The sequence below is a fragment of the Meleagris gallopavo genome, chromosome 10, assembly GCF_000146605.3.
Source record: "Meleagris gallopavo isolate NT-WF06-2002-E0010 breed Aviagen turkey brand Nicholas breeding stock chromosome 10, Turkey_5.1, whole genome shotgun sequence".
NCBI classification, from domain to species: Eukaryota; Metazoa; Chordata; class Aves; order Galliformes; family Phasianidae; genus Meleagris; species Meleagris gallopavo.
This window is the reverse complement of record NC_015020.2, coordinates 27637053-27657119: the sequence shown is the minus strand read 5'-3', so window position 1 is coordinate 27657119 and position 20067 is coordinate 27637053. Positions and strand designations below refer to the sequence as shown.

At 45.0% G+C, this 20067-nt stretch overlaps 2 protein-coding genes and 1 long non-coding RNA gene across 3 annotated transcripts in view; 1 reads left to right on the top strand and 2 right to left on the bottom strand.

Annotated features, from left to right (window-relative positions):
- MED8 (mediator complex subunit 8) overlaps positions 1 to 8884 on the top strand; it is a 9257-nt gene extending 373 nt beyond the window's left edge. The window contains exons 2-8 of the mRNA XM_031554846.1: positions 160 to 401; positions 2643 to 2761; positions 3657 to 3801; positions 4484 to 4624; positions 5037 to 5118; positions 5415 to 5663; positions 8381 to 8884. Coding sequence (XP_031410706.1) covers positions 160 to 401; positions 2643 to 2761; positions 3657 to 3801; positions 4484 to 4624; positions 5037 to 5118; positions 5415 to 5663; positions 8381 to 8445 — 1043 coding nt within the window. The 3' untranslated portion in view covers positions 8446 to 8884. The remainder of the gene's footprint in view (positions 1 to 159; positions 402 to 2642; positions 2762 to 3656; positions 3802 to 4483; positions 4625 to 5036; positions 5119 to 5414; positions 5664 to 8380) is intronic.
- A 6341-nt stretch (positions 8885 to 15225) lies between these two features.
- On the bottom strand, positions 15226 to 19594 carry LOC109369349. The gene is made up of 3 exons (XR_004160829.1): positions 19451 to 19594; positions 17817 to 17874; positions 15226 to 16299 (listed from the first exon to the last, which is right to left on the bottom strand). It is a non-coding gene; the product is annotated as an uncharacterized LOC109369349 (long non-coding RNA).
- Positions 19595 to 19914: 320 nt separating this feature from the next.
- SZT2 (SZT2 subunit of KICSTOR complex) overlaps positions 19915 to 20067 on the bottom strand; it is a 34749-nt gene continuing 34596 nt past the window's right edge. Inside the window, exon 49 of the mRNA XM_031554845.1 lies at positions 19915 to 20045. Within this exon, the coding sequence (XP_031410705.1) occupies positions 19915 to 20045 (131 nt within the window). The remainder of the gene's footprint in view (positions 20046 to 20067) is intronic.

Here is a 20067-nt window from a genome sequence, read left to right as displayed (position 1 = left end):
GAGCCGGGCACCGGAGGAGCCGAGGGCCGGCGGGAAGGAGGAGTAAAAGCAGTGTGCCCAGTTGGTCCAGAAGGGCTGTGCTATCCCGGCTTGTGACAGGCACGGCGCAGCACGCAGGAGCGGGGTGGTGGGCGTCCCTCTGTACTGACAGTGATTGAGGCCGCGCCTCGAGTGCTGTGATCCGTTCTGGGGCTCTTAAACAAGAAGGACAGCGAGGCCCCGGAGCGACTCTAGAGAACGGCAACGGGAAAAGTGAAGGGTGTGGAGCAGAGGTGTTACGGGGAGCAGCCGAGGGAACTGGGACGGTTCAGTCAGGAGAAAAGGAGGCTCAGAGGGACCCCATCGCTCTCTGCAACTCTCCAAAAGGTTGTGGTGAGGTGGGGGGCAGCCTGCTCTCCCAGGTAACAGCGATAGGATGGGAGGTGATGGCCTTAAGTTGTGCCAGGGAAGGTTCGGGTTGGATATTAGGAACAATTTCTTCTCCAAAGGAGCGTTGATATGCTGGCGCAGGATGCCCAGGGAGTGGTGATGTCAGCGTCCCTAGAAGGTTCACGGAATTGGAGATGTGGCACTGAGGGCTGTGGTCAGTAGTTGGACTGGATGATCTCAGTGGTCTTTACCAGTTTTTATGATTCTGTGTCTGTATGAGATATAGAGAATCAGCAGTATGCAAGATGTAAGAGAGGCATGCATTTGTACAATGGCACAGTAATGTTTAGTTGTCCTCTGCTTTCCTAATAATTCCCATTATTACTTGACTTCCTTGATTTCTTGAGCTTCAGGCTGATGTTTCCCTGAGTTATCGTCGGATAATCCTTAGATCTTGTTTCTGAGTGATAATGTTACCAGCTCATAGAATGTCAATGTGTGTTCATAAAGTCAGGGTTATTTTTTTTCCTCTTTGTTTCGCCATGTAACTTTATGTTTATTCTGAATTTCACCTTCACCTCTCAGTCATTCCATATCAGGAGTTCCTTCAGCAGTCCCTCCCTTAAGTCCTATCTTTATTACCCCGGGACAATTCAGTATTGTTAACAAACTCCCTGAATTGCTGCTTGACTATCTCCTATGTCTATGACACATAGAGTATTTCTTTGAAACACTGATCTTGGTGCACATGTGCTTTGCAGTGCTTAAACTTGCTTTCAGCTCTCATGGAGAGAGCATACAAAAGGAGGAGACTCAGATTGCACTACTACGCAGCACATGTGCAATGTGATTTCATTCATTATCTTTAGGCTTCTTGGATAAGTGCTGGCAATGGGCCAGACCAGTTGTCTTGGTTGTGTGTGCCTACCACCTCTGCAGTGAGATGCTGGCTCCCAGCCCAACTCGTAGTGAGGTCAGTGGTTCATCTTGCTCAAACACAATGTGCACAGCAAGCATTAGACTTGTTTCTTAAGTGGACAGGAACAGGCTAGTCCCGTCACAGCATGGAGGAGAGCTGCAGTGCTGTAGCTGTGAGTTGTAACCCCCTGGTCTGCTCCATGAATCCGTGCTGTGGACTGGGAGTGGATTTTAGCTACATTTATTCAGCCATTTCTTTTAAGGTAGTGAAGTGAAGTTTGATCGGCAGCTTTTAAAAAAAAGACCTTTATAGTCTTGTCAGACTATGAATAGAATAATTTCATGTTCTCTTAAACATGGAAGATACTTGATGATCTCATGCTAGTTCGGTTTGTTTAAGCAGTGCAAGAAACCCAATAGCAAGCGTGCAAGCAGACTGAGTCACCCCATCTGCTTTCCCAATCAGCATTCCCTTTCTATTATTTGATTGTATTGCTGTGTCCCACCCTCCTCATGGATTATCACTGTACAGTCCTTGACTTACATTAGCAGTCCATTAGGTTTGGGGCTTTAATTACATTTTGTGTAATTCTGTTGAATGAGTAAGAGCAGATAAGGTTCTAGAGAGTTTTTGTAAGCGTCAAAGGTATTCTGTGGTATGTGTGACAACAGGTCCCCTCTCCTGATGCTTTGTGTGTCTCCACAGTCCCAGTCAGCCAGGGGAAAAGATCATTTAAGAGTGCACCGGGGCAAAAGGCAGGAGGTAATCTCTGCATGTGTCTAGCTATGTACATTCTGTCACTGCAGCGCCTTCCACGGCTGGTAAAGGACAAGGAATTTTTTAGGAGCTGGATGTGGTGTCTGGACAGGAAGAAAGTGAGAAATGAGGATAAGGGCAGAAACTGGAGTCTTTAGGCCGTTGATCTGATAATCATTTTGCAAATGGCCATGCTGGGTGAAGACATCACAGTGCCTGCATCTGCTGTCAGAAAGGGTTCACAGAATGCTAATCTGCTTTGAGCTGGGTTAGCATGAATAACTCACAAAGGTGGTGCAAGGTAACTCTGATGACTGCCTGATGTAAGTGATGTATAGTTTTCACTCATCTAGATCTTAAAAATGACAACTATCCATGGATTGACTCACGTACAAGTTTCTTCCTAAATGTTCCTTCCAAGGAGACGAGGTCAGGGTGAAAATGTAGGGTTTTTATCTCTAGGGTCTCTGTTTTCTTGCCCTGAAAAGGAGTCTCTCTGTAGGAAAGAGTGGTGTATGGATGCGTGTATATGGATCCCCACGGTCCTTGGAAAGGTGCTAAGCTTTGTCCTCACCCATATCTTCCCTTCTTTTTTTAGAGAGAGGAGAAGCAGCTGGAGCTGACCCTGGAGGCGCTCATCAGCCAGGTGGCTGACCTGAAGAACTCATTGGTCAGTTTTATCTACAAGCTGGAGAATGAGTACGATCGACTCACGTGGTAAGGCATCTCACAGGCACTGTCACTGATCACTGCTGAAGCTCTTCCTGACTCTGCTCAAAAAGTGTAATTAAAAGCTACTAACTCATTGTCTGCAGGCTTACCTTTGCTTTTCACATTAATGTTGGAGGAACCATTGAACTGCCACCAGAAAAACAGTTGAAATTTATTTCTTCTGCACTGTGCAGCAGTAGTCGTACCAACATCTTGAACCTAGGTGCTTTATGGGAACTGGTGTTGTTGCTTGCATCTGCAGTGTCTGGAAACTCTTTGGACAAAAATATCTTTGAAACCCACATATGCTGCAAAATGAGTAAACATTCTTTCTGCATTTCTTGATCTTTTTGGCTTTCTCTGGTTCTGTTATAAACTGCATTTCTATGCTTGTGTTTTTCTGGTTTGGCATGCTTTCTCAGACGATCTGAGAGACTTGAAAGGTGGACCATAAGGCTGATGTATCTACAGCTGCAGAAACTATGCAATATCTTAGTTTCTGCTGAAAAGATTCACAGACAGCATTTGTAGACGATGAAGTCCCCAGAGAGAGCAAACTCTCTTGGCTGTGCTGCTTAGAAGTGAATATGGGTCTCAAGACTTTACTTTAGAATTTCACTGGGAGAGTTAGTGATAAGAAAAGCACTGGTCCTGTGTATGTTACAGAAATCCCAAACAACTGCCGCTTCCAGTGATACGTGTAAAGTCTCTGGGCTATTTGCGGCATTGTACGTAGAGAGTCTGAATCTGTCCACACCTACACTTTCAGCTCTAGGTTTTACTCCTTACTGTTTGGATAAATAATAATGTTATTTCCTTGGTTCCCAGATATTTGAATGAGGAACAGATAAAAGCCATCTGTGGTATCTGTTTCCATGTTCTGTTCTCTTTCCTTTCCCAGGCCTTCAGTTCTGGACAGCTTTGCGTTGCTCTCAGGACAGCTGAACACTTTAAATAAAGTGCTAAAGCATGAAAAGACCCCACTATTGCGAAACCAGGTTATCATCCCCTTAGTGCTGTCTCCAGACCGTGATGAGGAGATCATGGTAAGAAAATTCCCACTGAGTGTTGGACCTGGATTGTCACAATCTGCAATGTACCTGCTTCAGTTTGCAGTTCTTTGCACTTTGGCGTTCCTCAGCTCTGGGTGTAGAGACATAAAAGGTTATGAGTAGTTCTTCTTTGGAGTTGCTTTGCGGGGGGGGTGAGTGTACACTCACAAACATTTGCTATGGACATACTTTACAGGATATATCCTTCCTAAATACATTATTTTCATGAAGTCCCCTGACAAAGGAGGTGATATCTCACTATGTAACTGGAAGGCTGACTTACTTGATTTTCCCTGCCATAGCTATGCAGTTTATCTGACATTTACATCTAAATTTGCACTGATTATCATCTTACCAACATAGGGTGTATTACAGAACCTATAGCATGCCTTGGCAATATTCTTTGCTTGAATGAGAAAGCATTTCAGTTGACTCCGGCCATACTGTCAGGCAGCATATGGGACTGCAGATTCCTGTGTGTTGGTCTGACCAAACAGACACAGTACAAATTCTTAGACAAATCACTGAAACTTCCTAATGCTCCCCAGGCCAAAGTTTTCCCACAGCATTCTAGTAGGTCTTGTTCCAGTGTCATGGCCTGTGCTCTGCTCTTCAGCTGCCTTACGGGCTTAGCTGGAGGAGGGGACCCTGAGTGTGTGTTGTCCAACTGTTGCAGCGGCAGACAGAGGGGCGCGTACCAGTCTTCAGCCACGAGGTTGTGCCTGACCATCTGCGAACTAAGCCTGACCCAGAGGTGGAGGAGCAGGAAAAGCAACTGATCACAGATGCAGCTCGAATTAGCCCTGATGGAGCCCAGGTAGGTGAAGAAGAGTTTGATACTTCTGTCACTTAGTCCTAGGGCTCAAGATGCCCTTTAACTCAGTTTTCTTCGAGCTTATAGCTAACAGTTTTCTTTGTTGGTATGCCCTCTTCTGCCTGAGATATCTCCAGATAGCCCTAGCTGATGTTTGAGTTACAAATCTCACGTAACAAGGGTATCCAGCTTACTGCCTGCTCACAGGAGGTGCTATCAGACCAGTCAAAGGAAGGCAAAAGCTGTAACATCCCAGTAGTGCCCTCTTGCATGCATTGGAACTGGGCTGCCTAGGCTCTGATACCAAAATGTTTATATTTGGTTGCTCTAAAAAGAGAAAGATGGCTCATTTACCTTGCTGACTTGTACGGCATTGGAAGTATCCTGGTAGTTACTGATGATTTTTATTTTGCAGAAACAGATCCAAAGCCTAAATAAAATGTGCTCAAATCTGCTGGAGAAAATCAGTAAGGAGGAACGTGAATCTGAAAGTGGAGGTATGTTGTTAAGGTGGAAATGGGAGTACATGGTCAAAGCAGCTGACTTGAGAACAGTGGAAAAATAGGTAAAGCAGAGAGCCTAAAGAATAGGAAACGTGGATGAGCACAAACAAAAGCACAGAAAAGTGTTTTGGGGGGCACTCTGATGTTTGGAGGAGTTGGCTTCTTCTGACCCTCTTTCTTGAACAGCATGTGCCAAGCAAACTATCAAAAAAGTAAATTCAGGACCAGCTGTGATAATTTTTTTCATTCCATTGTCATAATGCTCAAAAACAATTTTTTTTTTTCCACAGGGTTACGACAGAACAAACAGACTTTCAATCCTACAGATACCAACGCACTGGTGGCAGCTGTGGCCTTTGGGAAAGGATTGTCAAACCGGCGACCCCCGGGCTCTGGAGGATCTGTCCAGTCAGGTCAACCAGGAGCTGCTGCCATCATTGCTGGGGCTTCAGGCATGCAACAGGTGCCAATGTCAAGTGCACCAGCTCAGCAGCAGCCAATGCTGGCAGGAGTGCAGATAGCACAAGCAGGGCAACCAGGTAAATATGCTGCACATCTGACAATGACTGAAAAGCAGGAAGCAAGAAAGGTGAACGCAGATGTAGAGATCCTTCTCCAGTCACTTTATAAATATAACCGAGTAAGAGGATCTTTTCTGTCTCTAAGGATTTAAGTAAGGCTGTAACAGTGGATTAATACCTACTTAAAATTGTCTCAGAGGTTGAAGTAGATCCCAACTATCAACTTCTTAACTTGCACTACAGTATCTGTTTAATAACAAAGTTAGTGAATGTAGGGCTCAGTGTGGAGAAATCACAATGTGTTTTGTAGGGATCTGTGAATTATTTAAGCTGGGGGGGGAAGCTGTCTGTAAAGAGCCGCAGAAGGATTTCATATACTTAATAGATTGCATTTATATCAAGTATAAGGTGAAAGACCTGAGCAAAAGTAATTTGACTTGACCAGTACCTATGCTCTAACCTAGTTACATGTATTTGGGAAAATTGATACATGATATTATAGTTCTTTAGAAACATTAATTGGATGTTCAGCTGAGGCTAAAAACATGAACTGAAGGAATTACTAGGAAAGAAACAGGGAAACAGAGTATCATTGTATAAATCCATTAAGCACCAACATCTGCAGTATTAAGCACAGTTCTGATCTCTGAAAAACTAAACGAAAAAAACAAGTTATAGTAGAATTGGAAAAGCTCAGGGAAGAGTGACAACATTCAAAGGTCCGGAGTGGCTTTCACTGTGGCTTCTGAAGGAAGACTTCAGAAAGTTTTGTTAGTTCATCCTGAGGATAGCTACTGGACATAGCCTGAAGGTAGGAGGAAGAAGGTATTGAAGCCTGTAAAATCCCAAAATGTGTAAAGAAAGTGCATGGAGTTTCCCCCAGTATGGAAGGATCAGTGAAAGCACTAATGAAAATATTAGCTCTGCAGGCCTCACTTTGTACTGTCATTCTCATTTTCATACTAATGGAGATTTTAGATATTGGATATTTTAATTGGTGTTTTCTTGCCTATGTAATGACTATGTTGTTCAGAAATGAACTTGAGCAACGATATTAATCCAAAGTTAATTATGTATTTAGAAAATAATTTCCACTGTGATTTGGAAATGAGGAAGTCCTCTGTGATTTCTGGCTGCACCCACAAACACTGTCTCCAGGATGGGAAGACATCCCATCTTATATGACTTCTGTACTTCAGGTTGTGTGCACTGCTTACAAGAACACTTGTCCAGCCTGTGTAACTATCACATGTCTTTTGATAAGACCTGTACTGTTTGGCCAAAGGTCAATCCCATTGTTTTGGTCCTGAGAGTGGCCCATGGTGGAGGCTGAAAGAGTGTAAGAACAAAGTATATCCTGACAGCCACCTCTAGCTGTTGTTATTCAGGGATGTTTTAAGCCAGAGTTTGGTTTGAGACTGGTGAGTGTAAGAGCCATAAATTTTGCAGTTCCTTTCTGAATTACAGTATTGAATCCTATGAGGCTTGTGACAATGTGTCCCACAGTATGTTTTGCTTAAAATAATTTCTTTTTTTATATATTGTTTACCTGATAATTTCACTGAATGTTTCTTCTTTATTTGTGTTGTGAGAAATAGTCAATGGCTGAATAATCATTTCAGTTACCTTCTCCATACTGTTTTTCACTTCTTGGAAGTCTGTTATGTCCTCTTCCCTGTGTCCATTTTTTCTTTTTTTCCCAACTGACTTTGCATAATATAAATTTGTGGGAGAAGTTTAATATAGTTTGGGTAATTCTTGTCTCTCTTCTTTGCACTTCTACATAATTTCAAGACAAGGAGGACCAGAACTGCTCACAGTAACATAGATATGGGTGAACCATACGGTTCTGTTCACTCTTCCTTTTGAAATAATGTGTGAAGGTATTTGTCTTCTGATTGTTAGCAAACACTAACGAGATGTCAGATTGAGGTCCCTTCCATCCCAAGCCACTCTGTGATTACCTGCCAACTCATTGCAGGCAATGACTTGCTTTAGATGTCTTTGAGAGAGGTTAAACACTTCTATTACATAGTTGTTCTTTTCCTGCTATTCTATAGTTTCAGTTCTCGGAAGTGACCAGATTTTCTTTCTGTTCTCGTTTGAGCACACATGCTACTTTCTGAAGGAGAGTTCTCTGAATATCTCTCCATGTGGATCTTTAATTGCTATCTTTTTTTATTTTTCTGATAATCTTAGTTTTGTCTAACACTGTACACTTATCCTAGGCTGCTAGTATTGTCTTTGAACAATATGTGATTGGTATCAGCAAAAAGTAATAATGCCCAAGAGGTGGGTGTGGTTAAGATAAATATAATGCTGTGTAGAAGAGGATACAGCCTATTGTGCTTGTCTCTGAAATAAAGCAGGGATCAGTTTGGTTTCTTATGTCAGGGCTGTTGATAGCAAGCTCTATGAGACTGAATGTGTCCCACACTCCTGTTGGAACCTTCTGAGAAAGTCTTAAGATGGAGCAAAGATAGAACTAGCAAGGGGACATAGGTCCTGGTAGGAAATGTCAAGGAGATTTCTCAGCAAAGAAAAGTGCTAATTTGTAGGAGAGAGTGATTGTATTAGGTCATAAGCTGAAGGGTGCTGTAGTAATAAGCCTGATGTGGTGCATGGAGCGGAAAAGACAAAGTTTGGGTAGGACTGTTGTACTCTTTATGCACTCTTGAGCAAATTAACTTTCTTAGTGCTGATTTTGTACTGCTCTTTATTTTTTCTCTCTCCAGGAAAGATGCCAAGCGGCATAAAAACAAACATCAAGTCTGCCTCAATGCATCCATATCAGAGATGAGCCAACATGAAGCAGACCCAGGGAACAGCAGTTACCCACATTGTTCCTGCTGGACCCACCGCATGTGGATTTCTTATAGAACTTCTCAGTCCCTTTACATATATATGCTATATCCACAGAGCTGGTAGTGATGAGACCCTTCCCTGGGTTTCCTTTTAGTGCTGGGTGGCTTGTGTGGAGTTGCTAGTGGCCATGTCTTCTGGAAACAGGTACTCTATTCAGCCAGAGCAGAGGGCTTTACTTGTGATAGCAATCCCATTTTCTCCAGGCCTAGGGGAGAGCATCTACCCTTTTTTTGATACCTGCCTGGATGCCTGGAGAGCTTCATGGACCACTCTGCTCCTTGTTTCTGTTGATTCAAGATGTTCCTATGTTCCTACTCTACTCCCTGTTGTTGAATAAAGACTTTGTTTTGCATATGGTGAGACGCTGGTGTCCATCTCCTGAGTCATAAGGAGTCTTATTTTCCTTTGGGTAAGGCAGTAGAGAGCTCTAGTCCAAAATAGACAAGAAACACTGGAGGCTGGATGCTGGAGGGTGCTGGAGCTGAAGGCTTGGGTGTATAGAGGTGTTATATGGTGAGTCAGCAGGGTACAAACATAAGCAGTAAACATCTTGTTCATTGTAAGCCTATTATGGCTATTCCCTGGAAAGCAAACTATTCCCTGGTGACAACTATTGCAGGACCCACAGTGACAAAACAGCATTTCAGGAGCTGAAGCACTGAGCTTTTTGTTCTGATGCTGCTGCAAATCCCAGCTGGATTTGATTTCACTTCTATAGTTTCCTGCTTCTGCATTCTTATAAAGTTTCTAAGCTACTTTAAAAGTAATTATTTGCTTCAGGGAGGTCTTTTGGTTCTGCTCAGGGTTGTAGCACTTCAGTTAACCAGGCCATGGAATCTGCCCATTTCTCTTTGAAACTAGGCATTGTGAAGCCATCCCTGTTCTCTTTCTGCCCTTGAGCTGTAACATATAATCTGCCTAATGAAGGATTCCTCTGCAATTAAAGGGTGGGGATGCATATCCCCAGAGCATAATAGTATGTGCTAGCTATCTGAAAGAGAATCATCTTTTTTCTTGCTTCTTTTGCCTGGACTTCCTTTTTGACTTGTGGTGAAAGCCAGTACTGTATTTTACTCAATAGCATCTGTCAGCAATCTTAAGGGTGAGGAAATCTCCACTCAGTAGATAGAGTCTACAGCTGCTCCTGCACCGTTTGCCTCTGGACTGATCAGATCCATTGCATTGGTGGAGGCTGTGGGCTGTTTTCCCAAGTGGGGAAAATTCTGGTCCAGAAAACTGTGACCAGAGCAGTTATCAGCCTTCTTAAATGTGCAGACCCTGGGAATTGTCCACTGGAATTGCACACCCTTTCATGAATTAAAATCTATTCATCAGAGAAACGCTTTGCCGTATTATTGTTTCTTGCTGCTTAGAAGAAATCCTTGTGTTGCTGAGGTTTTGTGGATGGTGGCTTGAAAAGCACTGAGCAGGCAAGTAGGAAGTTTAACTGGAAGCACAGTTTGTGTGAAAAGCAAAGCAACCACATTATGAATGAATCTAGTGTCTGCAGCATTGTCTTCCCAGCCAGAGCCATGGGGTTGCTTTTCCCTCCTAACACAGAGCTCACTGCGCTCTCAGGGACTACTGACTGCTGTGGGGAACTGGTGTGAAAGCAGAGGCACTCAGCTGGCTCTGGTGCAAGGTTTTTAGGCAATGCTGAGCTGTACCCAGCAAGGGGCTGAGTGCTGCAGGGATGCCTGCTCCCTGCCCCAACCCCCTCCTTGTTTTGGCTGAGAAGGAAGGCAGAAAAATGTCAGAGGAGCTTGCACCAGATCCATGGTGCTTGTGATTATACATGGAGCCTCGGCTCTGGGAAGTTGCTTTGCTTTGCTTTGTCCCCCAGACTGGCTTCCTTATAAAGCTAAAATATGTCAGGACTGGGGCAGCCTGGAACATGGGCAGAGCATGGCTGCCTGCCATCCACGCTAACCTGGCCCTCTGAAAACGCCTCCAGTAGGGCAGGCCAGACCTTTCACACACTTGGATGAGAGGAAGGGAAATACGGGCAGGGTTTTTTCCATAGATTACAGCACTGGGGAGGCAGGCAAGCTCACCAGTGTAACTTCCTGTATGACACAGCCTGTCCTGAATTAGTTCTTGTATAAATTATTGTTAGGAAAACAGTTGATCCTGAAGTGATATGACTGTGCAGTGGCTGGTAGGTTGCTGCAAAGGTTCATTTTCGTTACCTAGTGTGCTTATGTTGAGGCTGCGTTTCTTCCCCTCAGGCTGGTGGATCTTCTCAGACAGGGAACCCCCAGCTATTAATCTCAGGGAGAGGAGCCTGGCTGTTGGGATCAAGTCTTCCTGATCCTTGGTAATGATAAACTGAGTTGACGGAGGTCTCAAAGCCTTTTGCGTTAAAGGCACATATTTTTTTTCCAGCCTTTGGCTCCTGTCCAAATATTCTTAGTGCATTTGTGTCCTCTGGGATGTGAGGCTAGGACACACCATTCACACTATTCTAGCTGTGGGAATGGGAATTTCAAACGCAGAGTTACTTTAACATCACATCTAGTTTCTGCCAGTGCTCAGACATTTAAGCAGGGAACAGGAATAGGCCTTTTACCCATAAAGTCACATTGGAAATTCATGGTCCACTAACTGTAACTGTGGCTGGTAAGTCCTGTGGGGATTCAGCATTCCCAGTGCAGTGTGTCAGAATAAAAGTCCAGCCATGTGGGACCAGGGCAAGGCTTGGGCTGTGTCCTGATGTGGCAGCAGGTGCTCAAGGGCAGGTGCTCTCCTCACATGCACTGGGACTGTTGCACTCAGAGCTCTTGGGGCTTTACATCCCTCCTTGTTTAGTCACTCAGTGAACATGTCTCTTCCCAACCAGCTAATTTCAGCAGAGAGGAGGCTTGTGGCTCAGGAATCTCTGCTTGACTCTCTGTGCCCCAGTTGGAGTGCAGGTGTGTGAAGGAGCGCTGGCACTGAGCTTCTCCCAGACATGCCTGGGTGGCAGTCAGGCTCTGGAGATGTCTGAATGGACACGTGTTGCTCACAGAATTGCAGAGGCTCGAGATTGCTGCTATGCCCCTGGCTCCTAGGGTGGCATGCTTTGCCTGCCATTACTTTGTTTCCTTCCATGTCATCAGCTTTAAGCTGCTCAGCATTCCCTGCTATAAGCACATCAGCTGTTCCAGTTCCCAGGAAGCACCGATCTCCTCTGCTGCCTCACACTGTTGGCAGCCTTGTTCCTTCATCGCTGTGGTACCAGCCATCTCTCTCGCAGAGATTTCAAAGTACACAGTGCCAGAAAAATTATCATGTTAGCATGACAGGTTTGCTGTCTATAATGCCAGATGATTGATATTTATACTTTTTTGCTTTAAGTGTTTATCGATACGATCACATATTTTTCCATCATTATTTTGCATGGAATGACTGTTGAACAGACACACCTGTTTACAAGGCCATCCTGTTTACTTTTCTAAAATGCTGGCACAATATCAGCTTTCTGTCCTCTGGAGCTTCTCTGGTCTTTCTTGTTGTATTGAGTAGTTTGGGTATTCTAAAAACAGATACATTTTTGAAAGTTTTGAGGTGCAGGATATCTGGACTTTCCATATTTTTAACACTTGCCTTGTGCAACAGTTGTTGAAGATCTTCTTGAGTTACTGTTAGAGTTGTAAGAGTTTCATCTTTGTGACAGGAATGCTTCATCTGGCTTCCTCCCAAAGGCAGGAGCAAGGTATTTATTGCCTTTCCTTCCTGCTCTGTTCTCGCTAGTCCTATCATTCCCACCTCATGCTGAGCTTCCAGCTGTGCTGAAATCCCCATTGCCTGTCCCATTGCTGCCTGGCCTGCCCCCTCCGTACACTCTGAGCCCAGCGTGGTGCCATCATTTCCCAGTATCTCTCTGCATCCACCAAGCAGCACAAGCAACATCTGCCATGTGTTTGTTCTCCTGGCCTGTCACCATGCAGAGATGTGCCTGCAGGTGTCTTGTTTTTATTAAAAAAGAAAACACACACAAGTTTTTGTTTGTTCTTTTAACCTACAGATCTTTTAAGTGGATGTTGTCATGTCATGCCTTTATGAAGGAGGTGAAGTACGCAAGGTGCAAGGCAGCTGAGGGAAGGCAGCCCTTGCAGCCTTTTACTCTCCATACTGAAGCCAAGCTCGGGTTTCGGGGTGGGCTGTAGGGCTGGTGTGACGTGGCCTTCCTGGGATGAAAGGAGAAGGTTTCTGGTGGTTGACTGAGCACTGTTTTGTTTTTTTTCTTTTTTGCTAAGAACAGTGTTCATGCTGCCAAAATGTGCCAAGCCAAGTTTCACAACTGCACCATTGCAGAGCTTCACCTGCAGCTCACAGAGGCAAAAACAGATGGACATGGCAGCAAAAGGTGCCTCTCTACTGGAAATGGAAAATCTCAAAAACTGCTTTTAAGTCCAAGGCCCAAACTGAGGAAAAATGGCCAAGTGGTAGAAGCAGGAATCCCAGTCTGGCTCTGCATTTTCCCTGAGCTCCCTCAGGAGCTTGATGGCCCTGCATGATCTGGATCACATTTAAGTGACAGATGGTGTCACTTAATGTTACCACTCACAGGATGCTGTGGTAGTAAAAGCATGCTCAAGAGATGGAATGTTTGGATGCATCTGTAAGAGATATTATGAACTGTTAGAGTTCAGACTAACGTGAGTCCACAGTGTATTTATTGTCCTTGTGATCATGGAGCTCTCTGGATCCATGAATGTTGCCTTGGTGGAAAATTGCACTTAGAAACTAATGAAATCCTTCTGCAAATTGATGGAGTGCCTAAAACCAATCAAAATCTGTTGACAGGCCTCTTGGAAGAGGAAGCTTTTCTCTCTTTTTTTGTGTGTGTCAGTGGTTGGGGTTTTTTTGGTGGTTTTTTTTTTGTTTGTTTTGTTTTTGTTTTGTTTGTTTTTTAATAAGAAAGGAAACTAGTGTGTGTATTTCTCTAAGACACATATTTTCCAAAGTCTAGGGATAAAGTCCTGGTTCCTGCAGCAGCTACCTTGTCTCTGTTGCTCAGATCCTATAACTGATTTACCTGCTCACTTCTCCCTCTGCTGCTTTTGCGTCTAAGCTGCTTCTGGCTTGATAGCAGATCAGCAGTGGTACAAAGGTCCCACTATGCTTTGTGGCATGGCAGCTCCATCTCTTTCAAGCAAAAAGTACCACAGGGTACTTTTACTTTTCATTTCATTGAATGTTTGCTGGCCAGTTTGGGGGCCAAAGAGGCATTACTGCTGTCTATGCGTGTTATTTCCTTTGTGAATGTACAGTGTTTCCCAGGATGTTCCCGATCTGAATCCAAACCTTTCCCTGCAATACCTACTGCCGCATGATCCTGGTGGGATGCACCTGGTTGCTGCAGTCACCCACTAGCTCTATGCAACACAGGCTCTGCTAAACTTATACCGCAGCTCTGAGCCAGGAATGACCTGTAAGTAGGCTCTAGGGGTGCACCTCCCATTAGCTGTTTGTGTTCATTCACTGCAGGGGATTAAAAAAAATAGGAATTGACCTTGCAATTTTGATCCAGCCTGCACTTGGGGCACACAGCCCCCTCCTCCCCCTCTTCTTGCCCTGTGCTCTTGTGTCCCGAGCTTGAGCTCAAGAACTAAATGCTTGTCCCCATGCGCAGTGCAGGTGTGAAGTCACCCAAGGAGGCTTGTGACATTTGCCACATTGTTGAAGAGGAGAGTGTTTGCAGAAAGGAGACTCCACTATCTCGTGGCAGTTTGCTGCATATCTCTATTTCCCTCCTGGTTGTATCTATCCTGTTGAGGGAAGACGGTTGATCTCAGCTATCTGGAAGAAACACTGCAGTCTCTCACAGTAGAAGCTGCCCCACTGCTGCTGGGACCTTCTGGGCAGGCATTGGAGCTCACTGGAGGATCTGCCATGGGCTATTTTCTCCCAAATTTGCTTTTCCGTGACCTCCTGCCATAGGTCTTGAGGGAAATAATGTGCTGCTGGCTGCACTGGGGGTGAACCTCAGAAGCAGAGAAGATACTGGACAGCCTGGGTAGGACATCAGCCACTGGGAAACAGGCAGCATCCCCTGGCAGCCTGCAGCTTGAACAGGCAGGCAAAGCCCAGCCCCAGTAGGAGCTGAAACACGGCCTCATTTCATGGCTAAACAATCCCTCTTTGTGTGTCCTGTTCTCCCAGAACAATCCCCTGCTCTGACAATGTCCTTTATGTGGCTTAGTCCCTGCAGAAAAAGCAGCAGTGTGTTCAGCCCAATGCCTGGCAGCTTTCAGCAGTGCTTGCCTGCAGCCCTACCACCGCACAGCCAAGGCACAGCACCCAGGACCCCTGTCCAGCCTCTGCATGGGGCTGTGGTCATTTCAGATAAAGCCAAAGGCTTCCTAGGAAAGGCTCAAGCACAGCTGAGGACGCATAAGAGTTTCTTCTTCAAACTTTCTTCTGAATCCATTTATTCTGTGGAGATGTTGGAAGTGCTGCACCACAAGTGGGGAAAGCAGCCTGGGAAGTGGTTGTGGAGTGCATGTCATATCACCACATTGGCCTGAAACCCCAACCACCTATTGGGAGTGGAGAAATCACCAGGATTTGCAAAGCAACTCTCAGGCTCCAGGCAGTCTGGGACAGCTTACTGGAGCTGATCCACTGCTGTGGGCTCTAAATTACGAAGGCAAAATGAAATGGCTTCAGAGAGAGAGGCCTATGACAAGCAGAGCTGGAGCTTTCTTATCACCTGCATTTTCTCTCTTCAAAGGTGTGTCCCTGTGAGATAGACTTGAAAGCTCCCTGCAAATGGGAAGATTTTAGGTTCCTACCAGCAATTGAGCTTGCAGAGCTGCCATGGTCTTCTGCTGCAGCATGCTGCATGTGGACAGCCATGAAGGTTAGGACTGGTGATGAAGGAACAAGGGGAATGCTTTAGCAGGCCCAGAGATTTCTTACACATCTGCAGAGTCTCAGGATGTCATGTATTGCTGGAGTCATGCTTCCAGACTGCATTTGGGATGTCAAGGCTCACACCAGTGAGGCTCCTGCCTTTTATGCAGCTGATAAACAATTTGTTGTGGCAGGAAACTGCAGTCATGAGTCCTGCCCACTACAGCTGGCAGACAAAGTTCAGCAAATAAGCACACCAGGGCAAAAGTCTGCCTCCAAAGCATCTGAGTGCCAACACACCACCACAGTGCCCACAAGCTTCACTTTTACCTCACATTATGCCTTTTTTCCAGGTGATGTTCTAAAGTAAAATCAGAGCATTGTGTTACAGCAGGGTTTTGAGTGGAGTCATTTCATGCCTGCCAGCTACAGAAATGTGTGTCCTTTTTGAGCAGCTCCCAGGGATTTTGGATTCCAAGACTGAAGGTATTTTGATCTTCTGGCTGAAGTGGGAGAGGAAAGCACTGATAGTGGTGGAGTAATTGTGCTTTACTGTCAGGATGATGCAATCAGCATAAATAACAGATGCAAGTTTGTGCAAATGAGTCATTTAATGTTGATATCAACCATGGAAGGAGGCAGCATATCAGCATCAACTTAACCAAGCATGCACACTCAGGCATGACCTAACTGCCCATCTCCATTTACTGAAATATGTGCCTGCATTGCGGTACTTAATAGAGTTTCAGGCTCCAAGTAGTGTATTTGTCTCCTCTTTTAGTGGCCAGAAAAACCTAGTTTTATTCTCTCAGAACTACACAGTGGTGATGTAGGAGTCTTTCTTGGATGTTCTGGGGCTGTCAACATGATCAACTTCTCATTTTTCATCTTGGATTACAGAGAAAGTGTGCAGCAATGATATGTGATGGATAGTACTTTAGGGTCCAGCCTCGGGAGAAAGAGAGAAGCATTAAATAATATTACAGAGCCAATTACATTTATGGTTTCTATCTGACCCCATGCTAAGTTCCTGACTATTCAGGATTAAAAATTAAAGGATGGGAGAGACTCAGACATCATCTTTTCAATCCCAAAGTAAGTAGGTGAATTTGCTTATTATGTGAGTCAAAGACCACTGAAGAATTACAGGACCAAGAGTACATACTTACTTTTCAGTGGATTCATTTTAACTTTTTATTGTCATTAAGATTTCTTTAGTTGATTAATGTCAACATTTTTACCACATGAGATCATTTACTCATGATTAAATTTTTGTACACAAAAAAACCAACAAAACATAGCTATATATTTAGTGAACAAATAAGAAAATATAAATTTATTATATAAATCAGACATGAGCTGAAGAATATTTTAGGTCCTTAAAAAGCTGAGGTAATTTCTACCTCTGCAATAGGAACTGAGAAACTACTCATGGAAAATATTGATGGATCTTAGGCTTGGAGACACTGAAGCCCCTCTTATCCCTACACATGCAGTTACCCACGGTGACTCTGAGCTATTTTTCAGGACTGAGAGCAGAGAAGGTGCAATGCTGAGAAACCACACCGGCACCTCTCATCACATACAGATTAAATTGTTGTTACTGTTCCCTAAGGTCATAACCTTTCTTCGAACTTCATTCCTTTTTTATTGCTTAGTTCCTACAGACCTTCCCATCTGATAGTCTGATAATCCTCTATACTGACGACTTCCATCTTTGCGCCTTCAGCAAGTTACATTAGCACACACCTGCTTTTTGCACACAGACAAAGCAATGAGGAAAAACAGAAATGCACCTGGCTCTGCAAGAGCAGAAGATAACAACTGGTGGATGGAACAATGAGAAGGCAGATTGCAGAGATTCACCACCTACATCCGTCTGATCAGATCTCCGGCTTGAGAAGGATCAGCTGGTTCCTCACTAAAGCCAGAGTGGAAGCTCTTCTTCCAGATAAGTGGTAGAGGAAGGTGCCCAAATTCTCCAAAGCTGGGGCCCTGTGTACCTGAGAGAGACCATACACAACCCATGCTACTGTAAACAAGAGCCTGACAGTCAGGTTGTTTCTTGAATTGCAGGTGAACTGCTAATAAAATAAAGGGCTCTGCCAGCTGCACAAGCAATTGGTGTAGTAAAGACACCCTCGTGCAGGTGTGTGACACAATCATCTCTTGTTTGTAGCCCATACTGTAGCCAGAGCAACATGCCTAGCTGGCTGCAAGTAGTTTTTCTCTCAGATTTTGAGTCATACAGGGAGGATTCAGGATTGAAGCAGATTATCCATTTACAAAAGTCTCTCTCCCAACACTTTGGGAACACCAGCCTGTACATGACAGGTCATGTCAATCTGTGGCTTTGTCTCCTTCATCCTCCTTTATTTTTGAAGGATTTTCTTCACTTTGTGTGGTCATGCTCCTGGCTAGACGTCTGGAGCTCCAAAACATTCAGCAGACTAGCCAAGTCCTTACCGGAGATCTCTAGGACCTGTGTTGTCTTCCAGTCACATCTAGTTTGACCAGCGCCGTTCTGTTGAAGAAACAGAAACAGAAGATGAAGTAGCAATGGAAAGTCAAAGAGTAAATACCAGCAGAAATAATGGTGGAGAGAGTAGACACAACAGGGAATTGGAGTCCTGGACTGAGAGGGGAGAAAGAAGTCTCATTCTGAGCAGAAGAGAGTGACCTGGAAATTTATTCCAGTAGAAGGAAGAGGCTGGGCTGTGCAATTTGGGGCTCAGTTTTAGAGCCTGACAAGCCTGCCAGCAAGGGTGGATCCAGAGGAGAGAAGGAATGCTTAGAGAAAGTTATGAGATTGGGGATACGAGGCTGAAAACTATCTAGCAGGGAGTGGGAAGGAATTCATTGGTGTTCTCTCATTTCATGAGAAACAGCATAGCAAGATTTCCATTTAACAGGACCAAGAATCAACTTAGAGATCAATAGTTCAAAACAGAAGAACAAAGAAAACAAACGAAACACATGAAAGGTAGCAAATGAAATTGACACTTATTCTTAACAAGGGAGAAGAGTGATCCAGCCAGCTGCAGGCCTGCCTGTCTGATATTAGTAATGTTTGATTAAAGAGTAACTCAGCATATGGACCGGAAATGGAAAGTGGGTTAAAATACAGTCTGTTACGTCTGTCTAAACTTACTATAAAGCAATTGCCCTGCGTGGACTCCAGGGAAACAGATGATACACTGGGAACCTTGGTAGGCAGTGGGGGCAGAGGTGAGCGGAGGAATTTCACGTGGGAAGGAGTGGTTAAAGGTCAGAAGAACACAGAGCTTGGTGCAAGGGAGCACATCAGGACACACAGAAGGTTACCACTGAGATATTTTGTAGATATTAGCAAAAATATTAGGAGCATTTTGGTGAAATTTGATGGAATCCAGTGTTGTGAGGCATTGGCAGTGCAGGAAAGGAGCTCTGTATCACCAGAATAGGCATGAAAATCACCAGGAGTGCAGTTCTTTACTTTGTTTTGGGATTTTGTGAGCTGCAAGCACCTGAAGGATGCGACAAGCACAGCCTTGGCTCCATCCAAGTGGGGAATTCTCACCAGGTGACCACAGAGTGTGCCACCACTTCTGGTCACCATCTTCAGGAGGAACTTGAACAGCAGCATGACCAGAAGTGTTGCCTGGGCAGTAGGTGCAGGGACAGCCAGGTTAGGAAGCTGGTTTAGTCATCCATGTAATTGCTGAGAGCGAGATGATTGCTATCTACAAATACAATGGACATAAATACATAGGTGAGGATCTATGGGAGTGTGGTGCAAGAGCAAATGGATATTAACTGATCGTGAATCAATTTAAGCTAGGAGATGGTTCCTAAGAATTAGAACAGTGAATTCTGAAACAGGCTTCAGATCAGAAGAGCATGGATAAAAGCCCAAACATTTTATGATAAAGTTCGATACGTGAAGACAACAATGAAAAGGTGTTTGAGACAACAATGCGGTCAGACATGGAAGTCTTTGAGGAGTCCCTCTGTGTTCTGAAGTGCTTACAATAGCTGGTGTGATATCACAAAAAAAAAACAACAACAACACAACACATGCCACTTGTCTATCGCTCTCCCTCTCTAGGGAGCTGCCTCACCCCTCAGAATCAGCCAATACCGCCTCAAAATCCAGCACCGTCCCAGCAAAATTTCAGATCCCTACTCAACCCCAGCCCTGAGGTAATGCCGGTGTGGGCGTAGCCATAAAATGGGCGGGCTGCAGTTCTAGCGACGATTGGCCTAGAAAGAAACGCTCCGCCCTTTTTGGGCGGGGATCTTCCTTCTAAGCCAATCGTCAGCAGCGTGGGGGGCAGGGCAGTACTATATAAGTTCGGGGCAGCCGTGGTGGCGGGCAAAGCGGGGTGCGGCAGGCGGTGAGTAGATGTGTGTTCTGTGCTCCGTACACGTGTGGGGCTTGGTGGGGCGGGAGAGCCAGCCGGCCGCTGGGGCTGTGAGCACTGCGTCCGATCTTCTCCATAGAGGGTTACTGGGAGGGAAGTAAGAGGGTTTGGGACGAGATGTGTAACCGGCTGGTGGGTTGGGGTTTGCTGTTGGAAGAGCCTTAGGCCGTTCTGTAGGGGTGCCCCAAAGCTCGGGATTGGGCTGCCATGTGCCTGCTGTGCGGCAGGCTGCCCGTGGGCCAGGAAGCGCCAGCAGCAGCCGCGTGCGCCCGCGTTGCTGTCACCCGGGATGCTCCGGGGCACGGGAGGAGACG